The sequence below is a fragment of the Anabrus simplex genome, chromosome 5 (assembly GCF_040414725.1).
Source record: "Anabrus simplex isolate iqAnaSimp1 chromosome 5, ASM4041472v1, whole genome shotgun sequence".
Classification (NCBI taxonomy): Eukaryota; Metazoa; Arthropoda; class Insecta; order Orthoptera; family Tettigoniidae; genus Anabrus; species Anabrus simplex.
Window position 1 is genome coordinate 416,567,360 of NC_090269.1, and position 12,827 is coordinate 416,580,186.

The window sequence follows — 12,827 nt, forward strand, 5'->3', positions numbered from 1 at the left end:
ATTGATGGACAGTGCTTATGTTGGTGCATCACCAGGTGTAATTTTTAAGAAATCCACAGGCTGTTTCCAGTCGTTCGACCAGGTCAGGAATGGAATGAATGAAGCCCCATCTAGTGGTGAGGACAGGAATTGTGCCGACTGCCGAAGCCTGTCGCACTCCTCTGAATGATTAATGACTGACAGATGAAATGAAATGAGTGTGTTGCTGGAATGAAATATGACATGGAAAATTGGAGTACACGGGAAAAAACCTGTCCTGCCTCCGATTTGTCCAGCACAAATCTCACATGGAGTGACCAGGATTTGGACCACGGAACCCAGAGGCGAGAGGCCGCCGAGCTGTCGTGCTGTCGCCTGAGCCATGGATGTTTACCAGATGTAATAGATCATTTAAATAAAGGCCATAGACAAAATTATTACACTAATATTATTTGCTATCATGTGTGTTCCATATGCATAGGTACCAGATTTCTCTTATGTTACATACTCGTACAGATGTAAGAAATATCTGCATATTACTTTTCCATCGTATCACTTCCAATTCACACATTTTTTTTTAAACCGTATGTTATAGCAATAAAATATTGTTTTTAATAGATGAATTCATTTGTACAAAAAATAATTTTCCTCTCTCCTGAAAAATTACCAATTTGTTAGTTAAATCCTTGTTCCAGGAATGTCTTCAATTATTAAGATAATCAAAATCCTTTAAAAAACTAATACTAATAAAGACGTTAGTTCACATACCTGTTATCTCCAGTTTGTATTAGGAAAGTCCAAGGTCGAGCACAGCTGGAGCTATCAGTCTGCTTAATTTGTCCATCTGTGCAAGAAAGAATGTCTATGATACCTTGCGGAGCCTGCAAAAAAATAATAGTATCAGAATTTAAACCAACGATGTGCCATTAAGGAGGAAAGTATAGTATTAGAGTCAACTGATCTGTCTGAGATAAGAAGGCAAATTGTAACTAAAATGTCTAAAGGCTATTTCTAGAAGTCACCAATAATGAAACCAAGAAAATTATAATGAAAAAAAAAATTACTCTTTAAAATAAACTATCATTACCACCAATCTTCATTTTTGTTATGAATATGATGGTCCTTATGCTTCTAAAATTTCAATGATAAAATTGTTCAATCCCCCACAGAACTAAAGCAGAAATGTAAAAGATAGCAGCCACTTTCTTTGTGTATCAAGTTTCAGTTAGTCATGGGATTGAAGAAGATTACAAGTTATAAATCTCATCTCATTGAAGAAGATATTATATTATTATTATTATTATTATTATTATTATTATTATTATTATTATTATTATTATTATTATTCCAAGGAGTCCCTCACCTGTCTAGTGGGAGTGGGACTCCATTACTCCCATTGGTCCGAGGCTTGCTTAAAATGTTCTGAGCTCTAATATCTTGGAACTTTAAAACAAGTGCGATGAGTATGGTATGAAAATGAGCCTTTTTTAGACCAAATTTATGTCAGTAGGTAAGAAATGAAGGCCATAGACAAAATTATTACACTAATATTATTTGCTATCATGTGTGTTCCATATGCATAGGTACCAGATTTCTCTTATGTTACATACTCTTACAGATGTAAGAAATATCTGCATATTACTTTTCCATCGTATCACTTCCAATTCACACATTTTTTTTTAAAACCGTATGTTATAGCAATAACATTGGTGATACAAAGCTTGAACAGGTAGATAATTTCAAGTATTTAGGATGTGTGTTCCCCCAGTAAATGAAATTGAATCAAGGTGCAGTAGAGCTAAAGCAGTGAGCTCGCAGTTGCGATCTACAGTATTCTGTAAGAAGGAAGTCAGCTCCCCGTCCAAACTATCTTTACATCGGTCTGTTTTCAGACCAACTTTGCTTTACAGGAGCGAAAGCTGCAAGGTCTTAGGATATCTTATTCATAAGTTAGAAGTAACAGACATGAAAGTAGCGAGAATTATTGCTGTTACAAACAGGTGGAAAAAATAGCAGGAGAGTACTCGGAATGAGGAGATAAAGGCTAAGTTAGAAATGAACTCTATGGTTGAAGCTGTACGCATAAACTGGATTCGGTGGTGGGGTCATGTGAGGCAAATGGAGGAGGATAGGTTACCTAGGAGAACAAGGGAGACTGTTATGGAGGGTAAGAGAAGTAGAGGGAAACCAAGACAATGATGGTTAGACTCAGTTTCTAACGATTTAAAGAGAAGAGGTATAGAACTAAATGAGGCCACAGCACTAGTTGCAAATAGAGGACTGTGGCAACGTTTAGTAAATTCACAGAGGCTTGCAGACTGAATGCTGAAAGGCATTGTTGTTGTTACCTGAGAGTTATTTGCAACAATGCTTTGAGATTCAGAAATCTCTACTCAAATGTCAAGTAGAAAGACCGTTAGAAGTAATGTGACAACTTCGGGTGCACCTCCAAAAGCAGCTTGAAGACATCTGCCCATGCGCTGTGTTATTCTCTGGGCGAGTATACTTGCCCAGTGTGGTACAAATCCTGCCATGCCAGACTGTGGATGTGGTACTCTATGAAACATTCTGCCACATGCCACACAGAAAAAGACAATAGCATCTCAGGCCTATCCTCTCTTTGGACATCAGCCACTCTGCCAACATCTTAGATCAAGAACGACCTTCTTTAGATCTGCCGAGACGCTTGCAGGAACATTGCGGCAAGCAAGGGTTCAAGAGTGGCGGGTCAGAAGTCAGCACCTAAAAACTGGCTGCACAGCAGGTTGGGTGACTTGGAAGTCACTCAGCAGACTCTTCAGTCATCAGAGATGGAGGACAAACTTGAAGCAGGGCTTCAGTTTAGACTCCACTTTGAATGCGGAGTAGAGCAGACCACATGTGGTGCATGCCCATCCAGTTAGTACACTAGAAGACCTGCTCAAGGCTACACCAAATGGTTCATTAAAATGTAATCCTGCAATTGCATAATCTGTTTGTATATATATTCTTTAAATGCACTATACTTTATTTCTGATATGATTAATATATATACAAATAAAATTATAATTTTGCCACTACACTTCAAATTTTAGCTCATAATTTGTATTTATCTCATTACCAGAGGCAGTACTAAGGATAGTGACTGGTATGCCTAGATTATGCCCTTGCTGGCGAGATGTAGTGCACTGTGTCTTCTGGTATGGGCTAGAATAAATTTGTTACTTTCATTGACTTGTCTCAGTCTCATCCTTGGCTGTTGACAATATGAAAGTGACTGAGGTATGTGTGATGCTAGTAATACCATTCCTTATGCAGCCATTCCCTGTTATGAATGGTATGAAAATCACTCGTGGGGTCATTTGGTGTGTGCATCTCAGTGGGCTTGGCAGACTGATATGCGAGCAACTTCTGGCTCAGTGAGGAAAGCAATGCGAAGCTACCTCACTCCTCATTTCACTAGTACGCCTCTTCAGTGATGCCTAGGCCATCTATAACACCTGTTGGCATACCTGTGGAGGATCAAACCAGCCTTTGGGCTGAATACGCAACATACATACAACATGCCTAGAGATATATATATATATATATATATATATTATTTACTGGCCTGTAACACCCCCTTACCTATAACAGCCCAACTTTTTTTTTTAATTTTTTTTTTTTTACTTATTGGGGGAAAATCTGAAAAGAAAAAAAAAATCAGGGGAGGGGAATAATTGCAAAAAAAATTTCAAGTGACCGGGCAGCGAGTGTAACATTTCAATTAACTGTAAAACGTTGCAAGATGTCTTCAGTCAAAGGTGCACACGAAAGACTGGATAAATTTGAAGCAGCTATGAACAGGTTCGAAGCACGCCTAGAACTTGTTGATGGCTCCCAAGGCTCCAGCACAACCAACCCTGCTGGTAATTCCCTAGCTTCCTTGAGGCAAAAATTCATGGAATTTAGATCAGCAATAACCAGTGAACTCAAGTCGCTTAGAGATTAACTAAATGGTCTTCAACATAAACTGGAGGAACAAGATGAGCTACTGGATGGGGCAGAGCAGTACAGTAGAAGAAACTGCTTGCTCATACATGGTATCGCTGAGGAGCCAAATGAAGACATTTATAGAGAAGTGCAGGACGTATTCTCCAAACATCTAGAATTGGAAGTGCCCATAGAGGGGATCGATAGAATCCACCGAATTGGAAAGCCTCAGAGGACAGCAGCAGAGGTACTAACAGCGGGTAAGCGGCCGATTATCGTCAAGTTCACTCGCTACTGGGAACGTGAACGCGTGTGGGGTGCTAAGCACAAACTAAAAGGCACGAAAATCCTGATCACTGAATCGCTGACAAGAACACGTAAGGCAATTTTAAATTCTGCACGGGACAGATTCGGCATGAGAAATGTGTGGACACTAGATGGTCGTATTGTAGTTCTGCTTCCAGACGGCACTAAGTAGATTATTACCACGAATGCGGATTTGAAATCTTTATAGTTTTAGTGGAATAAACGTTAACAACTATGTTTCTTGTAATTATTATTATTGTTATTATTATAGTGTTTTTAAGAATGTGTGAATGTGTGTGTAAGTGTCTGCAAGTGATTGTTAGCTGTCTCATTCTCCAGGAAGTCGAGGTGAGTTTCCTTCTTCTAAATAGCATGTATTGTTATCTTATAATCTACTTGTTGGAATTCTTAGTATTCAGCTAGACAGTTACTGTGCACCTGGACCTGACCTTGACAGTGTCAGTATCAATAATCCCTCACTCCCGGTCTCTCCCTTCTCAGCAAGTACCGGTACTCTGTTGAAACAAGCATTGTCGTCCTCTTCTTACAGCCTACAGTGTTGCCATGTAAATGCTCTTTCTCTTCCGGCGCATTACGACGAAATTCAAGCAATACTAACGGAAAATAATTTACATATACTTTGCATCTCTGAAACCTGGCTGACTCCTAGCATCCCTTCCTCCATGGTTGATATCGATCGATATGATCTAATACGCTTCGATCGGTCGGATGGAAGGCGTGGTGGCGGGACAGCGATTTACTGTAGGAATGATCTAAAGAGCAGAGTGATTTGTACTTCTTCCCAGGGTGTACGAACACGGCCGGAATTCATGCTCGTTGAAGTAAATGTCAACAGACAAAAAGTGATGTTTTCTGTCATTTACCAACCGCCTGGTGTAACTGATATGACCGAATTCGAAACGTCTTTACTAGACTTCCAGGCTATTTATGAACACAATCATTATGGGTGACTTAAACTGTAACCTACTTAATACGACTCATGACAGTAAATGATTAGTAGATTTGTTTACAACTTGTAACATGACTATTCTCCCGCTACAACCCACGAACCACGTGTATGCAACAAACCGTTCATCACACACACACACACACACACACACACACACACACACACACACACACACACACAGATCTCATTATAACGAACAACCCAGGTAAAGTAATAACCCATGGACAAATCCCTGTACCATCCATTTCGACCCACGACCTTATATATTTATCGTATTCCCTCAAAGTGCCTAAATACAAACCCAAATACATAACTGTCAGAAATACGAAGGACTTAAATTTGGATTACTTGAAATATGACGCTTATCAACTACCGTGGGACGATATACGGAGTCTAAATGACACTGACGCTAAAGTTAACTTGTTTAATACGATGGTAAAGAACTTATATGACAGACATGCCCCCAAACGTCGAATAAAGGTTTCTCGCCCTTATTGTCCATGGCTAGATGATGAAACCAAGAGTATGATGGCCCACCGTGACTCTTTATTTCGACATTACAAGCAAACCCTAGATGACGCAGACTTCGAATCTTACCGCATCTTAAGAAATCACACAAAGCAATTAATCAGAAATAAAAAATGTGCATATTTCCGGAATTTAGCTAACAACATAAGTTCTAATCGTGCATGGGACCAACTTAGAGCTCTGGGAATAGGAAAACATCAACAGAGACAGACAACTCCTGACATTCCACTTGACGAACTGAAGGATTACTTTAGTAGAATAAATATTCAACCTACCCCAATTAACTGCACCGACTCACCGCCCTCCCCTCCAGCCAATCCACCATTCACATTTCACAGTGTCACAGAAAATCAGGTTAAAAAGGCTTTGTACTCTAGTAAATCAAAGGCCACAGGTGTAGACGATATTCCTATTGGTTTTAAACATAACATTATGGGTGCTGTCCTGCCTATACTGCTGCACATACTGAACTATTGTTTACTAAATGGAACTTTCCCAACTGTCTGGAAAACAGCCAATATTATACTGGTACCTAAAAGTTTAGACCCACAATCACCCTCTGATTATCATCCGGTGTCCATACTCCCTGCACTTTCTAAAGCCTTCGAACGTCTAGTATACGAGCAGGTTCTGGAGTACCTAAATAAAAATGCTCTATTGGACCCTTTGCAGTCTGGATTTAAGAAGGGACACAGTACTGCAACAGCACTTTTGAAGGTTACTGAAGATATTAGAAATGCTATGGACAAACGACTGCTGACTATACTTATCCTTCTTGACTTCAGTAGCGCCTTTGACACTATAGACATTCAGACTATGATCAAGAAAATGGAACTACTAAATTTTGACCTGGCTGCGCTTAAGTTTTTTAGTTCTTATTTGAGTAACCGTCAACAGCGTGTAACAGTAAACGACAAGGTCTCTAAATGGAAAATGAAACCTAGTGGTGCCCCACAGGGCAGTATTCTAGGGCCCTTACTTTTCTGTATTTATATCAATGACATATCATCTGTGACAGGAAATAACACACACCACCTCTATGCTGATGATCTTCAGATTTATCGACACTGCAAGACTTCCGACTTAGATGAAACAATACAAGATATTAACAATGACCTCCGACAACTCAGTATATATGCACAACGAAATTCTCTTATACTAAACTCCACAAAATCTCAGGCAATCATAATTGGAACACGAAAATAACTGAACTGCTCAAACAATATTGCAATCCCGCCTATCCTACTGAATGGTAACATTATTCCCTACACTAAAACAGTTAAAAATCTCGGCGTAATTATGAATGAAACACTTGATTGGTCTGATCACACGAAAATCACCTGTAAAAAGATTTTTGGAGCACTTCACCCTCTTAAACGGCAAAGGGACGTATTTCCATTTGATCTTAAGGCCAAACTAATACAGACACTGGTTCTCCCTATTCTTGATTATTGTGACGTTCTAGTAGATATGACAAAAGAGGAATCAAACTTCAACGAGCACTGAATTCCTGCCTGCGATTTATTTATAATATCTGGTACAATGTTCATATTACCCCATACTATAAGGCTCTCTCATGGCTGAAGCCTGATAAACGTCGGCAGCTACACATTTTAACGATGGTGTTTAGAGTACTAGCGGAAAGTCAGCCACTGTATATTTCTTCTAAATTCACCTTTTTATCATCGTTTCACAACTTAAATACACGTTCCAGGTCCACTCTTTCTATTCCAGTGCACCGCACAAATAAAATTAATAAATCGTTTGTAGTGACCGGCGCAAGATTATGAAATTCCCTGCCAGCTCAGGTCAGAGAAACTAGCTCTTTACAAAGGTTTAAGGTCACCTGCCGAGACTACCTGCTGAGGACAGCTAACTGAACTGAACTGCTGAAGTATGAATGTGCATGTATGTAAACTTAATAATGTATTTAAATTTGTTCTCAATTCTATTAATTTTTTGTTTGGTTTTAACTATTTTAAATATCTCATAATTTTATTTTTGATTTTGATTAGTATGTGGTTAAGTGGAAGAGAGGGCCTCGAGCCCTAACTTCGCCACTGAAAACAAGGCATTAATAAATAAATAAATAAATAAATAAATAAATAAATAATAAAACTCTTGCTTCAGCATGACCTGTGCATTGACCTTGGTCACTTTCTCCCCACACCCAAGATTTCTCAATTCCCTTCCAGTTTCCAAGCTCCGCGTCCCACATGGCCACATGTAGTGTGCAATTGGGTAGCATCCAATACATGAACAGGAGTAAAAATTATTTAGAGAATCAAGTTTTAAGGCATCCTTCAAGTTGAATATGTCAGAATATGCTGCTGAAATGGAATGAGAGCAGCAATTCATAAAAAGGGAGTGCAGAACTGGAACTGTTCTATTGACATGCTTCATTCAAACACCACGTATGTTTGAAACAGAAGAGAGTGGACTAATAATGGTATTTACTTTATGTCCCACTAACTACACTTAGTGTTTTTGGAAACGCAGAGGTGCCAGAATTTAGTCCCACAGGAGTTCTGTAATGTGCTAGTAAACTACAGACATGAGGCTGACATATTTGAGCACCTTCAAAAATCCACAATTCTAGATCTTCAGGCAAGCAACTCAATGTTGAAAACATCCTAGCAATATGAGCTACAAATTTTAAGTAAACAAAATATAATGAAGTATGGAATATATTCCTAAAATTGCAATCCTTTTGTTATTCATCATTAGATTAGCAGTTTGCCCTATTCTAGCACTATGAGCGCTAATGTGAGTCAGTGCAGAGTTTCACTTAACCCGTCTCCATGGCTAAATGGTTAGCGTGCTGGCCTTTGGTCACAGGGGTCCCGGGTTTGATTCCCGGCAGGGTCAGGAATTTTAACCATAATTGGTTAATTTCGCTGACACGGGGGCTGGGTGTATGAGTCGTCTTCATCATCATTTCATCCTCATCACGACGTGCAGGTCGCCTACGGGAGTCAACTTGGAAGACTTTCATCTGGCGAGCCGAACATGTCCTCTGACACTCCCAGCACTAAAAGCCATACGCCATTTCATTTACTTAACCCCTTATAAGTACATTCTTTGTGGATATTTTAAAAAATCAAAAATGCCTGAGGGTATTGAGCCAAGGAAAGAATTATGCAAATAAGTTAATTTTCCTAGGATTTGAATCAAAAAGGAAACACTTTAGACAAGCAATTTTAGGCTGATTTTCCAGAACTGCATTTAGGCCAGAAGTGGTTTTTTTTTTTTTTTTTTTTTTTTGAGCTATCCAAGACTCAGTTTCAAACCTTTACAGGCCCTTTAGCCCCTCAACTTTTGGCATAATTAAGGAAATTGCTTATGTCAGTTTGACTATAATTCTTACTGCAGAAGTTAACAGGAATGCCTACCAAGGTCAGCAAAATAACCTGTACCATAATAATGTAAAACACTTCATATTACCTTAGACTCTTGATCATCAGGAGAATTCCAAAATTTCAGCAAATGTCCATCAAGAAAGAACCATTTCCTATCCCATATCTTAGGCCCTTCTCTCTCTAAGCAGTAGTTCAGGAATCCTGAAACTGTGATTTTGGAACGAACAGAGCTGGTAATGGTCATAGTCAACACTCTGGCTAGTGGTGAGGTCGCAGGAACCTGGGGAAGAAAGAAGTAAAATCATTTACATACACATCATGTCAGTGATTCAGACCAGAAGCTTTTTTTCTCTCTCTCTCACACACACCCACACCCACACACACACACACACACACACACACACACACACACACACACACACACACACCCCTCTGCTGGTGTGCTGGTCTGGAGATGCCCCGCATACGAGTCTCGCCTCTGGTAGTGATACGAGGGACATTGACACCACCGTGTTTTGTGCAGGTTGTCACTTGTTTCCCTTCATGGCAGGCCTTCCAGGAGGCATTTTCCATCAGGATAATGCTCAGTTGTACGCGGCAAGGCTATCACAGTAATGCCCCTGCCACACTTCTGTAGCCTGTCCGATCACCAATTAACATACCTGGGACCACTTGGAGCACAAATTTCAGCAACCTAGGAGCTTACATGGTCTAAAGGACTAGTTGCAGCAAATGTGGACAGATACGTTTTGCACTCATAATGTAGAAAAGTCCTTGCCAGTACCTCTGATGTCACTGCCTGAATATTTTCAACCTATTTAGACAACCTCCTGCACAGTCATCCATTCAATTTCCCTTGGTTCTTCGAGAAGGGCAAATGGTGGACTTGCTCAGCCAATGTTTCAGCCTCCAAACTTTCGCAGAAATTACTGCTGACATGACTATGAATTCTGTTTTTCAGTAACTGGACCATAAACTATCGCTCCTCCAGGATACAGATTCATTTTCCAACTATCCTGTGTGAACTCGCAGAGACAAACTGAATTGCACTAACACTCGCAAACAACAGTATGGTATTACGTTAGCACCCAAGGTAGTTAGAGTAAGAGGTAGGGATCACGCACAGGTCTCCCCACCACACTTGGCCGTCGATGACGTCAACGTGAACCCTCAGCGCCTTGTCTTCTGCATGAGGTAGGCTAATGCACAGCTGTAAGCTACTCTGTTTTAACCACAAGTTAGAGATAAGAGAACTTCATTGATATTTTAACATCACCTCATGAAAGGCACTCCACTATTACAGTAGAGTAATAATAGGAGATCAAATACAGTGTGAATCCAGCAGCGTTTCTGAAGTATTTTTATCTGTATAAAAGGTTGTAACAATGCTAAGACTGTGATCGCAGTGGGATGACCATTCCATATGTTCATGTTCTCAACACCTATGATAACAATAACAGGAGGCTCTAATTGTTACAGACTCGAACATTAAAGCTTGATGCTTGATGACTGCAAGAAATATGCTCGTTGTTACAAGCAATATTGGGAAACTATATACACTGTCAACAACACAAACAGCAAATGTTAGGAAACTGTCCACAAAACGAACAGTACAGTAAATGTTCTCCTCCAATTAGATAGGCCATATAAATTAATGAGCCTGTATATTAACATTCTTAGCACTGGTTTCATATACAACATAATAAATTGCCTTTCATAAAAAAATAACAGGTATGTTATACACAAAGTATAATGCTGGTATTAAAAAAATAATATCAAACACACTTATCCCTAGCATCAGTGAAATTTCTTTGCTTTCCTTCTTTCTTTCTTTATCGGTATTGTATTAACTGAAACCCGGTCTCTTGAATGTCTTACTTTTGTTTAAAGCATCCATTCAAATAAAAGAACGGCTTCTCACGAAGCAACTTGGAAGCTCAAATTTCAGGGAATTCCTTCTTCAGGATATCCGTAAGGTTTGGGATGATTTTGAGAACCCTCTTTCAGCTCTTTCCCGTGGTAAAATTGAAACTACCGAGCTCGATAGCTGCAGTCGCTTAAGTGCGGCCAGTGTCCAGTATTCGGAAGATAGTAGGTTCGAACCCCACTGTCGGCAGCCCTGAAGATGGTTCTCCGTGGTTTCCCATTTTCACACCAATCAAATGCTGGGGCTGTGCCTTAGTTAAGCCCATGGACGCTTCCTTCCCACTCCTAGCCCTTTCCTGTCCCATCGTCGCCATTAGACCTATCTGTATCGGTGCGACGTAAAGCAACTTGCAAAAAAAATTGAACTCTTTTTGAAATCTAATTTCCACCCCTTGTAGTTTGATCTGTTTTCTCTCTGTAATTGCTTTCTATATCGAGATTCTTCTTCTTTACCCTAAAAGCTGCAATATAGCCTGTGAAGTTTTCAAGCAGCTCATCACGATCCTTGGTTTCGCGACTGTCCTCGAGCTGTTTTACTAGCTCTTCAAGAGCTTTAACGAACCTTTGCTTATCCTCCGGTAAAGAATAGGATGTTGTGGGCTCAACGCTGACCTTAGACTGGCACACGATATCCGAGTTTTGATCGAGTTCATCAGTAGCATGTAACATATTTGGGTGTAATGTTTCATAATCTTCCGAAGAACAAATGGAATTTCTTATCGCCTCAGAAGCATTGAGGCTAAGAAGCAATGATCTCACCTTTCGCGTCACAGCTATTGGAAGAGGATGGTCATAAAGCCTTCCGAACCCTCGAAGCTAAGAAAGCTTTCGATAATGTCTTGGTTACTTCTGTCACCATTTATTTACGTCAGTGGCTTTAGAGAATACATGAAAGTGTATGTTTCGTTCCTCCGCGAGCCTGTTATAATTTGTGCAGCCTGCAATGGCATGACAAAGCGTACTGAAAAGTGTACACTATTACTACTTTTTATGTTTTATCACATAAAATAAACACACACGGTTTCTTATACACCACAGATATGTTACTATCGTGTATTATTAGCACCTAGCTTCTGCGTGTACAGCAATTCTTTTTTCAACTACCTCTACCTCATTCAGAGCAGATTCAACGCGAGGGTCCTGCATGACGTCACAGCTCTGCTTTGCTACTGCGCACCTCTCTCATGATCCCTACATTGTATTCTACGTATCTTGGTTAGCACCTAAGCTGAGTGACAGAACAAGAGGCAGATTGGCTGGCGGCTACTCAGTATCACAAGAGTTAGGCGCTAAAACGGATTCTTGTTCAAATTTGGTTGCAATATATTCATTGGTGTTTGAATTGTTCAGAAAATGCCAGGTTTGGTAGTGAGTGGGGTACTGTATCAAGTCTCCAGCTCTCGGTATGGTCACTTTCACCCACTTGTACTTTTCAGTTTCAAACAACAAGGTTAATGGGTGTGTGTATTTTTTTTTTTTTACATGTGTTAATTCTTTTCTTTTGTAGATAGTGTGTTAACTCCTTTGTATTTACGTCTTCCATTTTTGTGATTGTGTTAATTAAGAAAGTTATATTTAATTTAATTTCTCTTTTTTTTTTTGCTAGTGGTATAACACAGAGGCCATGGCTATAATTAAAGACACACCCCTCGTATTTGCCTGGTGTTAAAATGGAAAACCACAGAAAACCATCTTCAGGGCTGCCAATGGCAGGATTCAAACCCACCATCCCCCAAATGCAAGTTCACAACAATAAGACCCTAACCTACGGCCAACCATCTTGGTAATTCCATCTTTAAAATGTGAAT

At 39.8% G+C, this 12,827-nt stretch overlaps 1 protein-coding gene across 2 annotated transcripts in view; it reads right to left on the reverse strand.

Annotated features, from left to right (window-relative positions):
• The window catches only part of LOC136874182 (anillin), a 138,267-nt gene that overhangs the window by 14,252 nt on the left and 111,188 nt on the right, over positions 1-12,827 (reverse strand). For both annotated transcript variants that reach the window (XM_067147775.2, XM_067147774.2), the window contains exons 10-11: positions 9,179-9,373; positions 748-860 (exon numbers count right to left, since the gene is read on the reverse strand). In XM_067147775.2, the coding sequence (XP_067003876.2) occupies positions 748-860; positions 9,179-9,373 (308 nt within the window). The remainder of the gene's footprint in view (positions 1-747; positions 861-9,178; positions 9,374-12,827) is intronic.